Source organism: Callithrix jacchus, chromosome 21, assembly GCF_049354715.1.
Source record: "Callithrix jacchus isolate 240 chromosome 21, calJac240_pri, whole genome shotgun sequence".
In the NCBI taxonomy this organism is placed as follows: Eukaryota; Metazoa; Chordata; class Mammalia; order Primates; family Cebidae; genus Callithrix; species Callithrix jacchus.
This window is the reverse complement of record NC_133522.1, coordinates 37,274,774-37,297,214: the sequence shown is the minus strand read 5'-3', so window position 1 is coordinate 37,297,214 and position 22,441 is coordinate 37,274,774. Positions and strand designations below refer to the sequence as shown.

At 43.2% G+C, this 22,441-nt stretch overlaps 1 protein-coding gene across 17 annotated transcripts in view; it reads left to right on the top strand.

Moving 5' to 3' along the window:
• The window catches only part of TIAM1 (TIAM Rac1 associated GEF 1), a 449,049-nt gene that overhangs the window by 410,060 nt on the left and 16,548 nt on the right, over positions 1-22,441 (top strand). For all 17 annotated transcript variants that reach the window (XM_035283120.3, XM_035283112.3, XM_035283121.3 and 14 more), the window contains 7 exons: positions 2,993-3,172; positions 4,221-4,289; positions 4,606-4,731; positions 10,218-10,326; positions 14,549-14,728; positions 14,816-14,934; positions 20,335-20,443. In XM_035283120.3, coding sequence (XP_035139011.3) covers positions 2,993-3,172; positions 4,221-4,289; positions 4,606-4,731; positions 10,218-10,326; positions 14,549-14,728; positions 14,816-14,934; positions 20,335-20,443 — 892 coding nt within the window. The remainder of the gene's footprint in view (positions 1-2,992; positions 3,173-4,220; positions 4,290-4,605; positions 4,732-10,217; positions 10,327-14,548; positions 14,729-14,815; positions 14,935-20,334; positions 20,444-22,441) is intronic.

Sequence of the window (22,441 nt, the reverse complement as noted above, 5' to 3'; positions counted from 1 at the left end):
CAAGATGGTCTTGAGCTCTTGAGCTCATGATCCACCCGCCTCGGCCTCCCAAAGTGCTGGGATTACAGGCGTGAGCCATCGCGCCCAGCCTATAATGAGTTTTCTATTAGTTATCACTGGATCATCTAAAAGACACATGAAGATTTTTGCTAAAATGGATGTATTTGTTCCTTTGTAATTTTTAAGACAAAGCCCTAATTGACTGTATATTTAATGATGATTTTGGATTAGTGAAGTTCTTTTTTATTTTTTGAGATATAGTCTCACTATGTCGTCCAGGCTGAAGTGCAGTGGTATGATCTCTGCTCACTGCAACCTCTGTCTCCTGGGTTCAAGCATTTCTCCTACCTCAGCCTGCCGAGTAGCTCGGATTACAGGCATCTGCCACCACTCCCAGCTAAGTTTTGCATTTTTAGTAGAGAGGGAGGTTTCACCATGTTGCCCAGGCTGGTCTTGAACTCCTGACCTCAGGTGTACCGCCCGCCTTGGCCTCCCAAAGTACTGGGATTACAGGTATGAGCCACTTCCCCCAGCTGAGTTAGTGAAACTCTAGCATAACTAAATAAAATTGTTGAGTTTATTTCTACTGAGATGAACTTTGAACAAAAACATATCGTTTTTCTTTTTTAACAGCCTTGTTGAGATATAATTCACATACCATACAGCTCAGCCCATTTTGATGCATTTTTCCAGTCACCTAGGAAAAAATTGTTTGTGGGGTTATTCCATGTCAGAAACATGCTTTTCCACAGAAAACATTGAACAGTTCCAAATAGTGCCACTGATGTGTGACTGACACCTTCAGCACATAAGATCAGTGTTGGTGCTAGCAACAAATAAGCCGCGGTGATTGTAAGATAATCAGAGTAATCATTATGTGGATGTGGGTTCTGGCTCTCCTCTGTCCTGTCATGCCACTGCAGCTAATGCGTCTTTGTCAGGTTCTGATTTTCCCTGTGTTTGCTCCTCTTTATTCCAGACTTCCTTCCCTTTTGGATATGCTAATGAGGGAAAGGCTCTTCAATATTAGCTGCCTTCCTCTGTGTTTAAAATTGATTGCTCCATGGCATACCCTTTATTTTAGCTTTTCTGCCCTGCACAAAACACCCTCTTGACTTTTCGCTCTGTGTACCTACTGTTATTTTTGGGAGGATATTCTCATGTTCTTGCCAGGCAGGTGGGTGATAGAAGAAGTTATTCTTTATTTGCACCGGTATTTACTGGAAATAGCTTGTGCCTACAGTTGAATAAGACAATAGAAGCAGAGAGAGAAGTGTGAGAAAGGCAGCCACTACCTTCGAGAAAACATTCACTCAATGGAGTGGTGCATTGGAACAAGTATTAGTGAATTTGATTTTGTGCTATAAAATAGCCTCTAGAGCAATTACATGGAGAGCTTTAAAAAATACTGATATCAGGCAGGGCGCTGTGGCTCACGCCTATAATCCCAGCACTTTGGGAGGCCAAGGCGGGTGGATCACGAAGTCAAGAGATCGAGACCATCCTGGTCAACAAGGTGAAACCCTGTCTCTACTAAAAATACAAAAATTAGCTGGGCATGGTGGTGCGTGCCTGTAGTCCCAGATACTCGGGAGGCTGAGGCAGGAGAATTGCTTGAACCCAGGAGGCGGAGGTTGCGGTGAGCCGAGATCATGCCATTGCACTCCAGTCTGGGTTAACAACAGCGAAACACCGTCTCAAAAAACAAAATAAAAAACCTGATATCGACCAGATGCAGTGGCTCGTGCCTGTAATCCCAGCACTTTGGGAGGCTGAGGCAGGTGGATCACGAGGTCAGGAGTTGAAGACCAGCCTGGCCAGATGGTGAAACCCCGTCTATACTAAAAATACACAATTTAGCCAGGCATGGTGGTGTGTGCCCATAATCTCAGCTACTCAGGAGGCTGAGGCTGAGGCAGGGAACTGCTTGAACCTGGGAGGTGGAGGTTGCAGTGAGCTGAGATCATGCCACTGCATTCCAGCTTGGGCAACAGAGCAAGACTCTGTCTCAAAAAACAAAAAACAAAACAAACAAAACTGGTATCTGCTCATCCCACCCCAAAGATTCTGATTAAATTGATACCTGGTGTGCATGGGCATTGGGCGGTTTAAAAGCTCTTCAGGTGATTCTCATAAGCAGCCAAAGTGGAGAACTACTGGTCCATTGAGTTTTTACAGAAGCCCATGCTTTGCAGAACTGTTTGCATAACTGAAAGAGTTGGAATTTTAGAATTCTGGAATCCTAAATTTCAAATGGATAACAAAATATGTGCAACCTTTATGGTCTGCACCTGATTGATCCCTGGTAGCTATGGAGACTGGGATCTCCCATGAGGCCTGTTTTAGGGCTAATTATCTTATTTTTAAAGGGAAGTGGTCTCTTTTTGCCTTTGGAGAAGCTGGAGAGGAAGAAACTTTTTTTTTGAAGTGCGGGTATCTTTCTTAATCTAGAAAGTTGACTCAGAGTCCATTTTTAACAGGAAGAACCTCTGCTTGTAAAATCATCTTTGTAACATTGTAAAGTAGATAGTGTACTGAACCGGGAGGCTGATAATTAGGCTTATGCCTTGGGTGAAATGCAGCTAACTTTGTCTCTGTCTCCTGATTTATCAACTTCTTGGGGAGTGGTAGATCCATAGGCTTTGGAACTAGATTGCCTGGTTCAAATCCCAGCTCTGCCACTTAACGTACTGCGTCATCTTGGATGAGTTACTTAACCCCTCTGGGCCTCCATTGTCCTTACCATGTGGGAAGATGAAATGCATCAGACCGGTGCTAGGCGCGTGGGAATCGATCAGTGTATGTTAGCAATTGTTATCATGGTTGTATTGAGCATTCGGGAAGCTCTCCTATATGTGGAGCAATTTGTGGAAACGAGACAACATTCATATATGACAGTTAATTAGGAAGAATGCTGCGAAGCGGTCTAGGTGTCAGGTGAGTCTAATGAGGGATAATGACCTCTGCCTTCCCTTTCCCCTGTGCTCCGAAGAGTACAGAACAGGTGGCCGCATTTTGCCGCAGTTTGCATGAGATGAACCCCTCTGACCAGAGCCCATCTCCTCAGGACTCCACGGGGCCTCAGCTGGCAACCATGAGACAACTCTCGGACGCGGATAAGCTGCGCAAGGTGATCTGTGAGCTCCTGGAGACTGAGCGCACCTATGTGAAGGTATGTTTCTCCCCCTGCCCTCCCTCTGCCTCGTAAAGGAGTGAAGTTGGCGTGTCTGTGCCGGTTTTCACTAACAGCAGAGTCAAACCGTGGTCATGAAGAGTGTCTTGATTTCTCCTGGAACTTTGCCTTTACTCTGAATATTAAAAGCTTGCTTTGAGGGTTTTTGTTTGTTTGTTTGTTTGTTTTAAGATAGTCTCACTCTGTTGGCCATGCTGGGGTGCAGTGGTGTGTTCATAGCTCACTGCAGCCTTGACCTCCTGGGCTCAAGTGATCCTCTGTCCTTAGCTCCTGAGTAGCTGGGACCACCGTTGCACACCACCATGCCCAGCTAAGTTTGCTATTTTTTGTAGAGAGGGCTTTTTACCATTTTGCCTAAGCTGGTCTCAAACTCATGGGCTCAAGCCATTTTCCCACCTTGGCCTCCCCAAATGCTGCGATTATAGGGGTGAGAGCTACCACGCCCAGTCTCCTTATGATTTTTAAGGAAGCCTAGCAAGTTTACAGCGATTCATTTATATATATATAAATATATGTGTTGTCAACCTAGTAAGAAAGCTAAATTTAATTTTTAGAAAAGTTGAGGGTATGATCTTCATAATCTCAATTAGATCAGGTCTATTGTCTTTGTGCTGTCACTGCTTCTGACACCTGGCCACCTTCCCCATGCAAAAGCAGTGTGATCTCTAAGTATGTATATTGTGGTCTTTAAATCAGGGGTTAGCAAAGGAAGGCCCTTAGGGTTAGCAAATTCAGCCCGCTGCCTGTTTTTGCAATTGAAGTTTGATTAGAACACAGCGACACTCACTCCTCGATGATGTATCTACGCCTGCTTTGGTGCCACAGCTGACGAAGTGGCAACAGAGACCGTATTTTAGGCCTCGAAGCCTTAAATCTTGAGAGAAAAGGTTGGCTCACTCCTGCTTGAAAGGGACTTTCATGACCTAACGCCTCTTATGTTAGCCTTTGGGACGTGATCTGTGTGTTCTCTTCTAGATCTTTTTATAGACTTTAAAATATGCTGACGAGGTATCTTTTCAATTCTTAGGACTTAAACTGTCTCATGGAGAGATACCTGAAGCCTCTTCAAAAAGAAACTTTTCTCACCCAAGATGAGGTATGGTGGAAATGGTTTCAACTTCGTGAGCGTCGTACTGTGGTTTGACTTGTTGGCAAAAAGGAAGAAACGGGCGGAGGGAGACACGTGTAACACTGAAAACATTTTAAATGTATTTAATTGTAGTAACTAGGTGAGATCGTTGCCTGCTAAGCTCTGGTGTGCTCATGGAGAGTAAAGACCTGCCCTACTCTCTGGTCGTGGGATTATTACTGTAATGGACAAGAATTGATAGAAAAACCTTGTAATCAGATATAAATAAAGTTCAGCAAGACTAATGAGATATGAGGTGGATTAAATTCTGTTTCATTTCTAGCTTGACGTGCTTTTTGGAAATTTAACGGAAATGGTAGAGTTTCAAGTAGAATTCCTTAAAACTCTAGAAGATGGCGTGAGACTTGTACCTGATTTGGAAAAGCTTGAGAAGGTCGACCAGTTTAAGGTAACTAGTGCGAAGCTGCCCCTAGCATCGGAAGAGGGCTGTAATGTGTGTCACATTGAATCCCCTAATCATATTGGAGGGCCACATTGGGGTCGGTTCCTTAAGGGTGTCTGAGAGGGGAGCTGAGTCTGTCTTGCTGGTCTGGTTAGGGGAAGACCAGTGCCTTCGATTTGCATTAAACTGGTGCAGCTGCCGGCTTTTACTCGAGAAGATGCACCAGCCTTGACCTTTTGCTTGGCTTATGTGGGGACCTTTAATACTTTAGCTATTAGTGAATTAGAATAGACACTCCTGGTCACCCAGTAAACAAATTAATTTTCCCTGTTCTGGGAAGCTTTGCTTAATGGAAATGCTTATCATTATCCAGGAGGAAGACAATCTTCCAGCACACGGTGTCCTTACAGCCTAATGAGGATTTATGGCTAGTGCCTTAGCAAGCCTGCTGATTTCCTCTCCCCTGCTTAGCTTTCATTTATTTCAGATTTCCTGTGTTGCGTCTGCAGTTAACAAAGCACATTGCTTCATATGCTGCCTTACATGTCACCCTCATGTACTTTAACAAATCAATTGCGGTATAACTGCAGTAGAATATGCTGCATATATTTAGTGTGGAATTTGATGAATTCACACATACACCCCTATGAAATCATCTCCACAATCGGGACAGTGCATATAACCGTTACCCCTAAAAGTCTTTTCCTGCCCTTTTGTGATTTTCCCTCCTGCCTCTTACTGCCCTCCCACTCTCCCCCTGTTCCGTGCTCTGCTCCCAGTTATTAGAGATAAGTTCTGGAATTTTATGTTGGTGGAATCCCACACCAAGTACCTGCTTTTCTGGGCTACTTTCATTCAGCATAGTTGTACTGAGATCTGTCCATATTGCTGTGTGTATCAAGAGCGCATCCCTTTTCATGGCTGCATAGTCTTCCATTGGATGGATAGACCACGCTTTGTTATCCATTCACTTTTGTTGGGCATTTGGGTTGTTTCCAGGTTTTGGCAATTACAAATAAAGCTGCTGTGAACACTTGGGTCCAAGTTTTAGCCTGGATATATGCCCTCATTTCTCTTAAGTACCCGGGAAGGGAATGGTTAGGTCATATGTAAGGGATTTATGACTAAATCCCTTTTTAACTTTTTAAGAAATGGCTAAACTGTTTTACAAAGTGATTTTACCATTGTAGCTCCCTCCAGCAGTGCCTCCTCATTGTTCTGATGAGGTCACGGTCATTCTATTATTATTATTTTTTTTTGCCATGCTAACAGGTGTATAGTAGCACCTCATTCTGGTTCTAATTTTCATTTCCCTAATGACTTACAATGATAAGCATCTTTTTTTATGTGCTCGTTTGCCTTCAGTATATCCACCTTGGTGAGGTGTTTGTTCAAATAATTTTCTCATTTATTTTACTGGTTTACTTAAGTTTTGAGAGTTCTTTTTGTGTTCTGACTATAAGTCCTTTATCAGATCTATGATTTGTAAAATTTGTTTTCTGTATTTGAGGCCTATCTTTTCATTCTCTTGACAATGCCCTTCACAGGGCAGAAGCTTTTCATTTTGATGAAGTACAGTTTTTCACATTTTCCCTTTTTGAACCATACTTTTGGTGTCATATCTATGAAATCTTTGCCTAAACCAGGATCATAAAGATGTTTTCCTGTGTTTTCTCTTTAAAGTTTTGTAGTTTGGGGATTTACATTGTCTTCTGATCTATTTGAACTTAAATTTGTTATTGTTTGATGTAGAAATCAAAGTTAATTTGTGTGTGTCTGAATATCCAATTTTTCTAATCCTGTGTGTTGCAATGACTGTCCTTTGATCCTTTTTCTTTTCTTTTTTCTTTTTGAGATGGAGTTTTGCTGTTGTTACCCAGACTGGAGTTCAATGGCACGATCTCAGCTCACCGCAACCTCCACCTTCTGGGTTCAAGCAATTCTCCTGCCTCAGCCTCCAGAGTAGTTGGGACTACAGGTGCATACCACCATGCCCAGCTAATTTTTGTATTTTTAGTAGAGACGGGGTTTCACCTTGTTGACCAGGATGGTCTTGATCTCTTGACCTCGTGATCCACCCGCCTTGGCCTCCCAAAGTGCTGGGATTATACGCATGAGCCACTGTGCCCAGCCCCTTTGATACTTTTTCTACTCAACTTCTTTAGCATTTGTGTCAAGAATCAGTTGTTTATATATGTATAGGCCCCATGCACTTCACCTGACTTCCAACACTTGGCCGGATCTAGCTATATAATGTTAGGGTAAAAGTTTAGGAGCTGAGGATAAAGACTGCCTCGACTTGGTCTATATATTTGTGTGTGTGTGTGTGATCTCTTTACATTGCCTCTCTGCAACAGGAGCTACTAAGAATCACTTACAAACACACATAAGTATGTGAATATATATGTATGTTTATCAGTGTTCATTTTTGTTTGGATATAATTTCAGACTTACAGAGAAGTTACAAGGATAGTGCAAAGAATTCCTGAATTCCCTTCACCTAGATTCCCCAAATGTTAACATTGGGCTACATTTGCTTTATTCTTTCCCTTTCTGTCTCCTATGTGTACATGTATGTGTGTGTATGTGTGTACATTATGTATGCATGTATGGTGCATCTGTGTACATATAAAAGATTTTCTTCCCAAGCCCTTTAAGAGAAAGTTGTAAGCATAATCTATTTTCACCCTAAGTACTCCATGTAGTTCATTTTTGTCTTCAAAAGTTGCTTCTTGGTGGTTGTGCTCTTCACTTGAAATACAGTTAGGTTCAGTTGTCTCTGTTTGTAATGATACCTGTTTTCTAAATTAGTAAATTAATAATTTGCACTGTAGAACACATGATGCGGCCTGGTAGTTTGTTAGACAAACAAAAAAGCTGCTTAATAAAAATAGTTGTATTCTGTAGGCCATGGTTGGTTAAAAAATAAATACAGACATACTTTGAAATACTTCATTTTAACCTGAAGTAGCTAACGGTCATTATATTCATTCACAAGTCTTTTTCTGTGAGGCTAGTTCTTAGAGTTTGGGTCCAGTTAATCACTAAAAGGATTCACAAGAAGGAGATTTTGAGTGACAGAACTTTGATATGAACTTGAGTGTACTGAGAGCAGTGTTTCTCTAGGGAGGGACTGGTATGTTGATTCTTCTGGCTTCAGGTGGAGCATCTCAAATCTGAAAATCTGAAGTCTGAACTGCTCTGAAATCTGAAACTCTTTGAGTGCCAACCTGTTGCCCAAAGGAAATGGCCATTGGAGCATTCTAGATTTTCAATTTTTGATGCTCAACCAGTAAATATAACGCAGATATTCCCAAATCTGAAAAAATACAAAATCTGAAATACTTTTGGTCCCAAGCATTTTGGATCAAGGATAGCAAACCTGTACTTCATACTCAATGGTCACTCTTCTAAATTCCATGTAAGTGGGCCCCTCTTCATAGACCTTCACTTTGCTGCTTATGGCACAGTCTGACCATCTCCATCCCAGCTGTAAGGTGAGCTGCCTGATGAACACTGAACGTGCCTTCCTGCAGGCTTCTCTACAGGTTCTCTGAGTTGGTTTCTGGAGAGTCGCTGTTTGGTTCCAAACCCGTTGCTGTTTATTTCCACAATTGCTGCTTTTTTAAAAATCCTCATTGTATATTTGAAGGAAAAAATGAAAAACTTGTTAAAATCTTCAAACTGTGTTGCATAGAGCACTAGTTCTCAAGGCAGTATCAGAAATGGTTAGTTCTGAGGTCAAATAAGTTTTGATAACATTTTCATATGGAAATTTGCAATGTACATCAGCCTATGAGAAGCATTCTCAGGTCCTACAGAACAGAAACATTGGGGAAATGCAGTCTTTGTGTATAAACCCCTCATATTTTTGTGTACTGTGTTCCCTGAGAATCAATTTTTAAGGCAGGAAGAATAAATGAATACCTTAATGTTTCATCTGTGGTTACTGTAGGGTAAACACTTAGTAAATATTAAGTTAAACAAATGAATGACTTTAGGATGGCTAAAGAGAGGAGTTGCCTTTAGCGCATTTTCTTCTGTAACTTTTTCTGCTTAATTCTTGAGTATGGTCTGTATTAGTCCATTTTCACATTGCTATGAAGGAATGCCTGAGACTGGGTAATTTATAAAGAAAAAGAGGTTTAATGGACTCACAGTTCCACATGGCTGGGGAGGCCTCACATCATGGTAGAAGGCAAAGGAGGAGCAAAGGCACATCTTACATGGCGGCAAGCAAGAGAGCTTGTGCAGGGCAACTGCCCTTTATAAAATCGTCAGGTCTCATGAGGCTTGTCACTATCATGAGAACAGCACAGGAAAACCTGCCTCCATTCTTCAATTACCTCCCACTGGGTTACTCCCACAACACATGGGGATTATGGGAGCTATAATTCAAGGTGAGATTTGGGTGAGGACACAGCCAAACCATATCAGGCTCCAAGGATAACTGTCCCTCACGGTCTGATGGCAGTACCCAGGGGTACTCCTGCTGACACCTTTCAAGCCAGAGTGGAGATTTGGGGAGGACTTGGAAAGTAAAGGAGGAAAAGGAGAACATGTAGGAAGAGAAGTGAGGCCTCTAATTACCAATTATGTATGGTTTTAAATAAACCTTTTTTTTTTTTTTTTTTTTTTTTTTTTTTTTGGTCATGGACAGACTATTAGAAGCCTCTTCACTGTTCATTACATAAATTGCACTGTGGGGAACCTAGTTGTTACTCAAATTAAAAAAAAAAAAAAAAAAAACTTTTTTTTCTTTGCTTGAAACTTACCTTTTAAATCTGAGCCTCAATAATAAGGCCTCTCTCTGAAAAAGACTCTTTCAGTGTGAAACTCACAGAAGATGTTTTTCTGAGGCCTTTTATATATATATAAGCTAGGTGGGATACAAAGTATCCTCTCAGGCATATGAAAGTCTTAATGAGAAGGCCTCTACCCATGTGTGATCCTACTGGGACAGAACACACAGGCTGGGGAGATGATACCTGATTTCCATAGTTGAGCATGTTTCTTTCTTTAATATTGCTTATGTTCTTACCTGCTAGAGGAGAGGGTGGTTTTGGAAGGTATGATGATAGTGATCAGAGAAACATGTTATCTACTTCAGGGGGTAGTATAAGCATTTCCTGCCTTTATCTAGTTTGCCAACAGGAGCTAATGAGAGGATAGATTTCTGACTTCAAAAATACATACTTGTCAACATTCAAACAGCTCACATAGGTTATTAAGACACCTACAAAACCAGAAACATCTCCCCTGTAAATACTGAGAAGGCAAAAAGTCCAACACCTTTTACACAAACTTGTACATGCACATACTTTGCAGTGGGCAATTTTAGGGCATTTGATAGCAAAGAAAGGCTCCGACAGGCGCGGAAGATGTTGATTTGCGGGGTGGGCCAGGCAGAAGTGAGCTCCCTGCCATAACCTGCTGCTACTTCCAGTGGAGGAAGGAAATAAACCAACTGTGCCTTTTCTCATTAAATCCAGAAAGTGCTGTTCTCTCTGGGGGGGTCATTCCTGTATTATGCTGACCGCTTCAAGCTCTACAGTGCCTTCTGCGCCAGCCACACAAAAGTTCCCAAGGTCCTGGTAAAAGGTAAGGCCTCTGAGATTATGGAGGCGGTGGGTGGGGGTTGTCGCTTGTCAGTTGTGTGGCTTACGGTTCTTGGGGGTTTTTGGACAGAAATCTAAGAGTCATTGGTTGCCAGATAGATGTTCTAGCAAGCCACTGTTATGGATATGGGTGCTGAGCAATGCAATACATTCTTTTTTTTTTTTTTTTTGAGGCAGAGTTTCACTCTGTTGCCCAGGCTGGAATGTAGTGGCATGATCTTGGCTCACTGCAACCTTCACCTCCCAGGTCCAAGTGATTCTCCTGCCTCAGCCTCCTGAGTAGCTGTGATTACAGAGGTGCACCACCACGCCAAGCTAATTTTTATAGTTTTAGCAGAGACAAGGTTTTGCCATGTTGGCCCAGGCTGGTCTTGAACTCCTGACCTGAGGTGATCAACCCGCCTTAGCCTCCCAAAATGCTAGGATTACAGGTGTGAGCCATTGTGCCTGGCCATTTCTTTTTTTTTTGAGGCAGAGTCTTGCTCTGTCACCTAGGCTGGAGTGCAATGGCACAATCTTGGCTCACTGCAACCTCCACCTCCCGAGTTCAAGCAATTCTCCTGCCTCAGCCTCCCAAGTGGCTGGAACTAGAGGCGCCTGCCACCATACCTGGCTAATTTTTGTATTTTTTAGTAGAGATGGGGTTTCACCATGTTGGCTAGGCCGGTCTTGAATTCCTGACCTCAAGTAATCTGACCGCATCGGCCTCCCATCGTGCTGGGATTACAGGTGTGAGCCTCTGTGCCTGGCCAGGATCTTGAATTAATGGTTTTGTCAATTTTCTTGCAATGAAAGTTTTACCTTGCTTTTTTGGGCTAGAACTGATGGGTCGTTTTGCAGTTATGTAAAAACGTAGGTGGTTTAGAAATTCCCTGCTTTATTTCTGTTTTTCATTAATTTCAGTTATAACCTACCACACTTCATAACTAAGTCCCCACTTCACGTTGTCGATAGGTTCTTGGCAACTGTGACATGATGTACAGCAGGTCCCCAACTAATGTCATTTTGTTCAACTTCATTATAATGTTGGTGAGGAAAAAAATTGGTTTCCTTATATGTCATTTCACTTAAAGTCGCAGCACTTATTGACTGCATTAAGGGAAGACTTACTGTATACCTTTTTGTGGACTTTCATCCTTCCTTCACCTACTTTTGCTCCCGGGAGCGTGATAGCAGTTCCCGAAAGCACTTCTAAAGTTGTCTCAGCCTCGAAAATTGCTGCATTTGTAGTTATTTTTGTACAGGACAAAGTAGAGTTTTTATATTGGCAAGCTGCTTTTTCTTAAGGGTTGTGAGAAGGCGGTGGAACATTCTGAAAGTCTCCAGAAGGAGGTTATGTCTCCATAGTTCCGCATATGGCGGGTTTTGATGGTGAAAGGATGAAGGAAACATTTTCTTGGCAAACAGTAGCACCAACAGAAAGTTTGATTTCAAAGAATCTCTGGAAATCAGCCTGCGATTCCTTAACACTTTGCTGTAGCTGCCGAGTAAGCAGCTGCTGATCAGGTCCCGGATATGTAAATAATGTTCTGGTGCGGTGTTTATGTTTGCTGCCAGAGAGAGCCTGACTTAATCTAAAACCTGTTATAGGAAACATTAGCACAGTGCAGATCTCTGGGTAACAAAGAGCTGCCCCAGATAAAAACAGTCTTATTGGTAGTGGTGGGCTGTGCAACAGTCTGGTGCAGCCCCAGATGAAAAGGGGACCTGGGATTCTCCTTGTCATGCTGCCTGACCCTTCCCGTGTCCTGTGTTGGTCATATGGCTCTGCGTGTGCAGTGTGTTTCTTTTAAAACCTTTATTGAATGCTAATTGTTATGAGATTGTTAAATAATTTGAGAGTGCTTTGATCTACAGTGAAATTACATACCCATCATGGCCCTAGAGCAATTTGTTATTTTTAATCACTCAATTAGATTAAATTCTGCCCCCGTGGATTTTTCTTAATTCAATAAGAAAAATATTATAGTATCTTTTAAAACTATCCCTTAAAACGGTAGGTATGACCCATATTTTTCTTCATTTTTTCTGAGATAGAGCCTCACTCTGTCACCTAGGCTGGAGTGCAGTGGTGTAATCTTGGCTCACTGCAGCCTCTACCTCCCAGGTTCAAGGGATTCTCCTGCCTCAGCCTCCCAAGAATCTAGGACTACAGGTGGAGTGCCGTGTCTAATTTCCATTAGGGGAAAGTCATCCAGATCAATATTCAGGTGCCGAATGTGAAGAATGTGCTTTTTCCAATGTTGATTGTGTTAATTTACTGGTTTATCATAAAGGATGCATCTGAGGAATAGCCAAATTGGGAGGTGATTGGGCGCAGTATGGGGGAGGGGTGCATGGAGTTTCTGTGCCCATGCCACCCTCTCAACAGCCCCAGGTGCTCACCAGCCCAGAAGCGACATGTGTCTACCGTTAGTTGCTTGGATACACTGTCCCTTCCTCTTCCCATATTTTGCCCTCCAGCACATTGCTTTGCCATGTGGAAGGCATTAGGCATGGCTTTCTGTCAGCCACTGCTGGTACCTCTGTTTGGGATCCACAGCTTCCCAGGGCTGCTTCCCAAACCAGCTGGGACGCAGAGGAAGGCAAGGCTGGTGAGGAAAGGGCTGCCTGAGCTGCATCAGGTCGGAGCCCACAGGTGCAAACAGGTGGTGCCACTTTGAGCAGATGTGAGTTAACTTTGAGCAATCACTGTGGGAGATCCTACCTTGCTCTGCTCTTCCGGCATCGTGAGGTGCTGCTTCTGCTCACCTTTTTTTAATTTCTTTTTTTCTTTTTTTTTTTTTGAGATGGGGTCACCCTCTGTTGCACAGGCTGAAGTGCAGTGGCATGATCTTGGCTCACTGCAACCTTTGCCTCCCGGGTTCAAGTGATTCTCCTGCCTCAGCCTCCAGAGTAGCTGGGATTACAGGCACATGCCACCATGCCCAGCTATTTTTTGTATTCTTAGTAGATATGGGTTTTGCCATGTTGGCCAGGATGGTCTTGATCTCTTGACCTTGTGATTTCCGCCTGCCTCCGCCTCCCAAAGTGCCGGGATTACAGGCATGAGCCACTGTGCCTGGCCTTTTTTTGTTGTTTGTTTTTGAGATAGAGTCTCCGTCTGTCATCCACACTGGAGTACAGTGGCATGATCTCAACTCACTGCAACCTCCGCCTCCTGGGTTCAAGTGATTCTCCTGCCTCAGCCTCCTGAGATGGGATTATAGGCACCTCCCACCATGCCCGGCTAATTTTTTTTTGTATTTTTAGTAGAGATGGAGGTCTCACCATGTTGGCCAGGCTGGTTTCAAACTCCTGACCTCAGGTGATCCACCAGCCTCAGCCTCCCAAAGTGCTGGGATGACAGGCATGAGCCAACGCACCCGGCCTGCTTGCCTTTTTCAAAAGAGGTTTTTCCAGCAGCGAAATGCTTGGAAAACCAGGGTAGGGTGTGTTCAGAATGTAGGTGTATCATTATTTTGGAATGACAAGACCAACAGCTCTTGGGATGGAAGATTCTGCAGTTTGTCACTCACAGTTCCCAAGAGGCACAGGCGCTCCCTGCCATGCGGGGCCAGATGAGGACATGCAAGTTGGGTCAGGAGGCAAGGGAGTGAGGGGAAAACATGACCAAGAGCCTTTCTTGGGATTTCTGAGGGAAGGAACTGGGGAGGCCGGGCTCTGGGGTGCACTCAAAACGGAGATGTCTGCTCCCCACCCGGAGGCGACCAGGGCAGGGGAATGGTGGCCCAGGGCGTAAGAGCCTCAGAGAGGAGGTGGCAGTGTGTGGGGACTCTATAAAAGGCACATTTCCTGGCAAATCTTTGACTACCTCCAGGAACTGGCCAGTGTGGGCGGGGCAGTCTCCTCCGGGACACTAAGGCCCCAGGTGTTAAAACATCAGGATAAAAAGACATACTTCACGGAGGAGGATCAACAGCAGCCCCTGGAAATCCGGGTGTCTGGAATCTACACTCTGTCATCCTTTAACTCATCAGGCTTCTCCCCACCCCCACAACACATAAATACGTAGATCCGATGGCAGGCCCTTCCCGTGGTCTCCCTGACCGCCCCCTCCCCTACCTTTCCCTCTTCCTGCCACCCACTCTCTGCTCAGTGCTGCAAAAAGGCACCTTGGCGTCTCAGGGAGGAAGGGAGGGAAATTGTGGGAAGGGAGTCACGTGGACGTTCCACCCTGATGACCTGTATTTAAACCCTGCCAGCCAAGACAGACACGGCTTTCAAGGCATTCTTGGATGCCCAGAACCCAAAGCAGCAGCACTCGTCCACGCTCGAGTCGTACCTCATCAAGCCCATCCAGAGGATCCTCAAGTACCCGCTTCTGCTCAGGGAGCTGTTCGCCCTGACTGATGCCGAGAGCGAGGAGCACTACCACCTGGACGGTAGGCCTCGGCCCAGGACCTCCCCACAGGCCTGCGTCCACAAGGGTCTCTAAGTAGCCTCTCATTTCACCACCTGTTTTCTTCCAGTGGCCATCAAGACCATGAACAAGGTGGCCAGTCACATCAATGAGATGCAGAAAATCCACGAAGAGTTTGGGGCTGTGTTTGACCAGCTGATCGCTGAACAGACTGGTGAGAAAAAAGAGGTAAGAATCCCCATCTTCTCAGGACAGCTGTCAGGAAAGCCAAGTTTGCATTTGCTCTTTTTTTTTTTTAAGGGGTTATTTGTAAGTAAAATAGTTAGGATGCAGTTGTTTTTCTTAGGGGTACATCTGTGCTTTATCCAAGGCTGCAATGTGAATTTTCTTCATCCGCTGGGCTATTTCTTCCTGTAGGAAATGTTTCCCTGATGCTCAGTTCCTCACCCTGGGGATCTCTGGCTTTATTCTGCATTAAGCGTGAAAGTGAACTTCCATGACCACAATCTGGCTATTTCTAGAAGCATTATTAACAGGCCAGGGCTCTACCTCCAGAGCTTAGAAAGACATCAGGCACACAGTGGGTATATAGTTGGTATTTAATACAGGTATATAATAAATAGCTGTCAAATGAATGAACATTTCAGATGACTCTGAATCATTTAAATCTACCCAAAAACCTACTTGGAAGAGCAGTGGCAGGAACAGATAGAGCTGAGAAAGACTTAAGGCAAAGCTAAAAGGTGTGCCTGAGTCATTAAGCAGCACTCACCTGAATGAGAGTATGTTGCCAGCACAGAGAAGTGGTAGACATTTGAAATCATGGGTAAGTTAATTGCTCTGATCTGGTGGTTAAACAGTACATGTATCAAAGCATCGTATGTACCCCTGAATACATGCAATTTTTAATTTAAAAATCCCAGTGATACTTAGAGGAATCATAGGCAAATGATATATAGTAACATTCATCAATGCCTCTGTACACTCAGATTCAACTAGAATATTAGACTCAGTTTTTCTTTCCACCTTAAAAAAGACAAAATGTGGGAAGGAACTTAGAAGAAAAACACTCTTGCTGTGACTAGCAGCAGGGTTAAAAAAGTGGGTAGGGCAAAGTTTGATTGGCTTTTTTTTTTTTTTTTTTTTGAGACGTAGTTTTGCTCTTGTTACCCAGGCTGGAGTGCAATGGTGTGATCTTGGCTCACCGCAACCTCCGCCTCCTGGGTTCAGGCAATTCTGCCTCAGCCTTTCGAGTAGCTGGGATTACAGGCACGTGCCACCATGCCCAGCTCATTTTTTGTATTTTTGGTAGAGACGGGGTTTCACCATGTTGACCAGGATGGTCTCGATCTCTTGACCTCGTGATCCACCCGCCTCGGCTTCCCAAAGTGCTGGGATTACAGGCATGAGCCACTGTGCCCGGCCCTGTTTGGTTGTTTAGTGTAGACTAGAGAAAGCACCTTATCTCCAGAGATATTAAAGGCTGTTATCCAGGTTCATGTTTATGTCCTGAGTGAAATGAAACAAGTTTTCCCGCTGTTCATGGATAATTTTCAGAAACAGGTAAAGTTATGACATCTTATCATTTATCTTACTCATAAGATGTGGGGGACCCAGGCAGGTGTTTTAAGGGTTCATTGGAAAAGTCACAGTCACACAGTTATATATGGAGTGAAGAAGTCACTAGATGAATTGTAAATGAGACGAACTGGTGTTTCCACAGCTGGAGGAAATCAACCAGGCCAGTGTCAGACTGGATAGAATTTACACTTGTGTCTGTTACCTACACCTTACAAAGTGTTGCAGAGGCTCTCAAAGATGCTATACAGTCAGAATCTGATAGCCCAGGAAGGTCTGCTGTAGAGGATATGTAGCTTTCAATTGAAACATTTTTTTTTTAACATAACATGACAAGCAGAGCATGAGAATGTTCCGAGACTAATTTAATCTATCAGAGTGTAGAAAAATTTAGGTTGCCACCCTGGACATAGTTCTCACTTTCTTATAAAACATTATAAGAAGAAAAAGAATTATGCTTATTAAAGCAGAGGGCAAAATATAGAAAAAGGCAAGAAAAAAACTTCTCTGGTTTCAAGACATACAACTTACCATATTTTGGTGTTGATTTTGATTTTTTAAAAATTAATATCTATGTATATGTTTGAATAGTTGTATCTTGAAGGTAATTTTATACCTTGATTTTATGTCGATCACAGAATTTTAATGCTGTTTTTAATGGACTAATATGAATTCTATAAACATTTTACAAATGATAAGACGGCCTGTCCTCCTTTGGTTTATTTCATTCTGACAGAAGAGCATTTTACCGGCCCATGGAAGTGAACATTTTCATTACATTCTCTTTTATTTTCTTTATGTGCCAAATTAATTACTGGATTTTAATGACTTTAGGAGCAAATGACCATGCTGCTAAAGATTAGAAGGCAAAATGGACAGGGGACAGCACAGAATTTAGGAAAAAAAGATGAATATGATCAAAAGTCAGAGACTATAAAAAGGAACATGGTTTCAGTGAAGTCCTTTAAAATGAGATTCTGACATGTAAGACATCTTTCCAGTGACGAACAAAGTGATATAGTGCTATACAAAGTCTTTTTCGTGGGCTAAGATTGTAAAAAGAAATGTGCAAAAGATGGAAAGAGGGACACTGGCTGAGTCCCAGGACTGAAGAGGAGGAAAATCCTACTTTTACCAGGAGGTGCAAAGCCCAGAAAATTTCTGGCTTGGAAAAGAGGCCAAAGAGAGCAAGAGAAGAGAATGTTTTGGCAGGACAAGATGAACAAGCAGGCAACAGGCCCCCAGCGGGAATCAGTTACTCAAAGGCAGTTGATTACTCAAGGAGAGGCTCTCAAGCCCTATTTCATCTCTTCTCCTTCCATTGAGGAGAATGGCCTTTAAACTGGAAAGGATGCAGTAGCCTCAATGCCGTAAGAACAAAACCCCAGGGAAAATGAGTCCTGGGAAATAGGATCGTCTGTGCCAAGATCAATGACAATTCTGTTGCACTGCTCTCAGCAGCATATTGGAAGAATTGTGGAGACTCAGGCAGGTGACTGTGGAGGTACCCAAATTATATTCAGATTTTCACAAAGGTAATTCCTGAATTCCTGTCCTTGTGGTTCCCTCTTAGTGGCAGTATGAAGTAACAGCCTAGAATGGATTTAGGAAGTTTTCTAAACAGGAATAGGAACATCTCAGTATTTGCTGGTAACAGCAGGTTGATAGTGAAATGGTAACATTCTAGGATCACAGGGTACCTGAATCCCATCTTCAGCCAACGTGCCTTAAGATATCTCTGAAGGCAGATATGTTCACAGAGAACAAAGCTGCAAAGAAACAGCTTTTGATGAAACTGCGCCTTCAACTTCCTACCCCTGTGTTAAACTTTGGGTTGTTGGGCTAAGGACTCTCTTTTGCTTAATGAGGAGGAAGAAGAATCCCAGAGGGTGTTTCCCCATAAAAGAAGTCCTTAAAAGCCCTGGGTCAGTAGGACATCCCGGTCCTTAATAAGGTAAAGGCCTCCCAGCAGAACTCTCTCTTGGGATTTGAGAGGAAGATTCAGAAGGGAACCAGTGGAAGCCCCAGTGAGAAACTGTGACCAAAGGGAGCACCCCGACTCCCTATTCTATTTGGCATGGGAAGCTTGTCCAGAGAGAAGCCTTGTGCAGAGGCACAGGATCAGCCCGTTTTAAGTTGTGTAACAAATGAAGTATCAGTGGTTGTCTACACGAAATATTTATCTCATATGTGGCTTTGTAGGTCAACTAAAGTTTGGTTTCTCTTGGTTAGCTCCAGCTTCGAAGGTTCTGGTGTGCCCCTTGTCTCTTCTTCCAGCACCCAGGCTAAAGCAGCAGTGGCTGTTTTGGGCAAGTCCTTCTCCTGGCTGGAAGGTGGGCGCCCAAGAGGGGCTTGTTGTGGCATGTCCACTGCCTAAGTCACTTGGCTACACCCAAAGTCATCTGGGCAGCGATGTATGTACCCTGCCTCTCTAGTGGGAGGTGCTAGAAAATCACATAGCAGAAGGTGCAGATAATGTAATTCTGTTGGAGGAAATAGAGTTTGGACAGTCTACCATGTTGGCCTTTAATCACTTTTAAAGACATATTCTGTAAGGCTGTGGCCCCTGGGGATTTGCCTTATGTATATAACTCCTCCTCTTCCATGTGGGTCTTTGGGGGATAGGTAGTGGAGACTGTGTCATTACCTTGGCTGATAATATCCTGGGGGGTTGGTGGATGAGTTACTTAATATCTATAGACAAAATAATATGGCTGCTTGAAAACTATTTTAACCGTTGGTTGTACTACGATATTATAGCTCAGAAATAATGACAGTGATGATTCTAATAATCCCAATCAAGGAGGCAATACTACTTCTGTATCCTGTACTGATGGAGCCCCATCTCAGCACGGTAGCCTGTTTTGGTGGCTGGAGGACAATCCCAACTGCACTGTGATCAGTGGAGGGTTGCCAGGTTGCTGCTGTATAAGAAATCCAGCTAGGTTTGGAAGGGGTCAGTGCCTCCCGTGAGAAAAGCAGACATGACCGTTGTGAGGCATAGACATTGAACTTGCATCAGACTCCTTGGATCATTGTGTCTAGATGGCTCTACAGCCAGCACTTGACAGTTTTTAGCATGTGACTGCTGGGGGGCAGTGACTGAACCTCATGGTCTCTGGGGATTCCGGCACTTACGCTGCACTTGCCAAGAGAGGAATCTTCAGACTCTTGATTTGGCTCCTGTCTCCCTCATCTAAAGTGAAATAAAACCTTGCTTGAAATGGATTAGAAAAAGAAATAATTTGCTTACACTTCCCAAAAGAGGATACTCACTGGTGGAAAGGTCTGCAGTTATCTGGGGGTGGGGCTTTGCCATTGACGGCAATTGGCATCTACTTGGGAAACTGGCTCTATTTGTTGAACACAAAACATCTCTAGTTTTGTAGATCAGTTTTGACAGACTAACTACATGTGAATTTGAGAGCCCCTTTTTGTAACTATTTGCCATGTTATTCTGAAATTCTAGTAGACATACATGGAATAAAGTGGAGAAAAAAAGATGAATGTTTTCTCTACCCTGTATTCCATGTGTTTCTTTGGGAATAGAGAGGATTTATTTTTTAATTAGGAGATTTCATAGGAACTAAAGGGTTTTTTGTTGTTGTTAAAATTTCATTGTTTTTTTCCTAGCTCAAACTTGGCTAGAACATAATGATACTTTATTTCCCATTAGAAAAGTTAATTTGGATATTGTACCTTCACCCTGTTTCAGTGATAGGTGGTGTTTATTCAGACAATCACAAATTCAGAGTATTTTTTTTTTACAATGTAATGTCATTTTGGTGCCATTTTCTCAAAAACAAAAAAAAAGGAAATTGAAAAAAATTTTATGTATTTATGGTGTACAGCATGAAGTTTTGATATGTTACATTGCAGAATGGCTAAATCAAGCATAAATGATGGATTACGTCACATACTAAAGCAAATGTTTTTAAGAGTATTTTCTTGAAGTAAAATTAATATCCACATGCTGAATTTTCAAGCGTCATGAAAATCTGAGCATCGATAACACCACCCGGTAAACTTGGTCCCGTCTCTGGCTTTCAGGTTGCCGATCTGAGCATGGGAGACCTGCTTTTGCACACCACCGTGATCTGGCTGAACCCGCCGGCCTCGCTGGGCAAGTGGAAAAAGGAACCAGAATTGGCAGCCTTTGGTGTGTATCAGAAAAGGGTTTTATGGAAGCGGGAAACGTCTAGCTCAGTTTTCAAAACAAGAACGTTTCTTTTTCAAGGCCCAATTTATTAAAAATAAAGTTAACTGCGGTTACTTGAATTGGTCTTCCTGCTGTAGCCACCAACATCTCACAAACATTAAATGAAACCTTCGAGTTCAATTGCACTGTGGTCACTCAGCCACGTGGGTGGGCGGAAACGGCAGTGCCCAAGTCTCTCCAGACGTAAACACACAGGCAGGAAAAGAATTTTCCTCTCTGGCAGCTGCTCTGAGTATCTTTTCAAAATAATGGGTTAATTATAAACCAAGGAAAAATAAAGTAAAAAATTGAGACAAAATGGCCTCTGTTTCTGAGACCTCAAATCCTGGATCTTTTATTTTCTTCTTGACTCTGTTGCTGTTTGTTCTTAAGACCAGGATGTGTCCAGGTGTGGTGGCTCACACCTGTAATCCCAGCACTCTGGGAGGCTGAGGTGGGTGGATCACGAGGTCAAGAGATCGAGACCATCCTGGTCAACATGGTGAAACCCCATCTCTACTAAAAATACAAAAATTAACTAGATGTGCTGGCGCGCGCCTGTAATCCCAGCACTCTGGGAGGCTGAGGTGGGTGGATCACGAGGTCAAGAGATCGAGACCATCCTGGTCAACATGGTGAAACCCCATCTCTACTAAAAATACAAAAATTAACTAGGTGTGCTGGCGCGCCTGTAGTTCTGGCTACTCAGGAGACTGAGGCAGGAGAATTTCTTGAACCCAGGAGGCGGAGGTTGCCGTGAGCGGAGATCGCACCATTGCACTCCAGCCTGGGCAACAAGAGAGAAACTCCGTCTCAAAAACAAACAAAAAGACTAGGATATAGACAAGGTTCAGGTTCTCAACTGAACTGTTGGGGCAACTCGAGTGCCTGGATCAGCTGTGAGGTGCATCTCAATCACATTGCTGCTCAGTACTAGTGAAATTAGAGATGTTTGCAAATGATTTATTTTTTAATAAGCCAGTTTAGATGGATGCAATTGCTGCATTGAGAGATCTCTTGTGATTGTGTTGTACGGTTTTTAAGAGAGAGGAAAACCATGGGTGAGCATACTGGGAGTTACGCGTATGTAGGAAACGTGGCTTGTTGTTGCAGTGTGAATGCTCGTTGGCATATTGCTGTGTTCATGAATATAAAACCATCAACACTCCATGCTTTTTTTTTGGTTTGTTTTGTTCGTGTTTTTTTTTTTTTGAGATAGAGTTTCACTCTTGTTACCCAGCCTGGAGTGCAATGGTGCGATCTTGGCTCACCGCAGCCTCTGCCTCCTGGGTTCAGACAATTCTCCTGCCTCAGCCTCCTAAGTAGCTGGGATTACAGGCACATGCCACCATGCCCAGCTAATTTTTATATTTTTAGTAGAGATGGGGGTTTCACCCTGTTGACCAGGATGGTCTCGATCTCTTGACCTTGTGATCCACCCGCCTTGGCCTCCCCATGCTTTTGTTTTATGTTGCATTTTGTCCTAGCCTTTTGCTAAAAGACTCATGGGTAGGAACATAATATAATGGAGATCTGGCTTATCATTCTCTTGCCTTACATTACTTTTGTGGGCTTGTGGGGAGTGGGACTTGCTTACTCCTTCTTTAAACTTTTTTTTCCTCCATGATAGGAACAGAGTATTCCCAAATGGAATGTCCTGCTGATTTTAAAATCAGAGTATTTAATGCAAAGATTCACTGAACTTTCTATTTCAATCACTTAGCCTTCATTAAAAAATTACTGACTGATATTCCTAAAATTCCCAGAGTCCCTGTAGCTGTTGATGCCATTTCATTAAAAATAACAAAGAAGGCCGGGTGTAGTGTAATCCCAGCACGTTGGGAGGCCAAGACGGGCAGATCACTTGAGGTCAGGAGTTCAAGACTACCCTGGCTAATATGGTGAAACACCGTCCTTACTAAACATACAAAAAATAGCTGGATGTGATGGCAGGTGCCT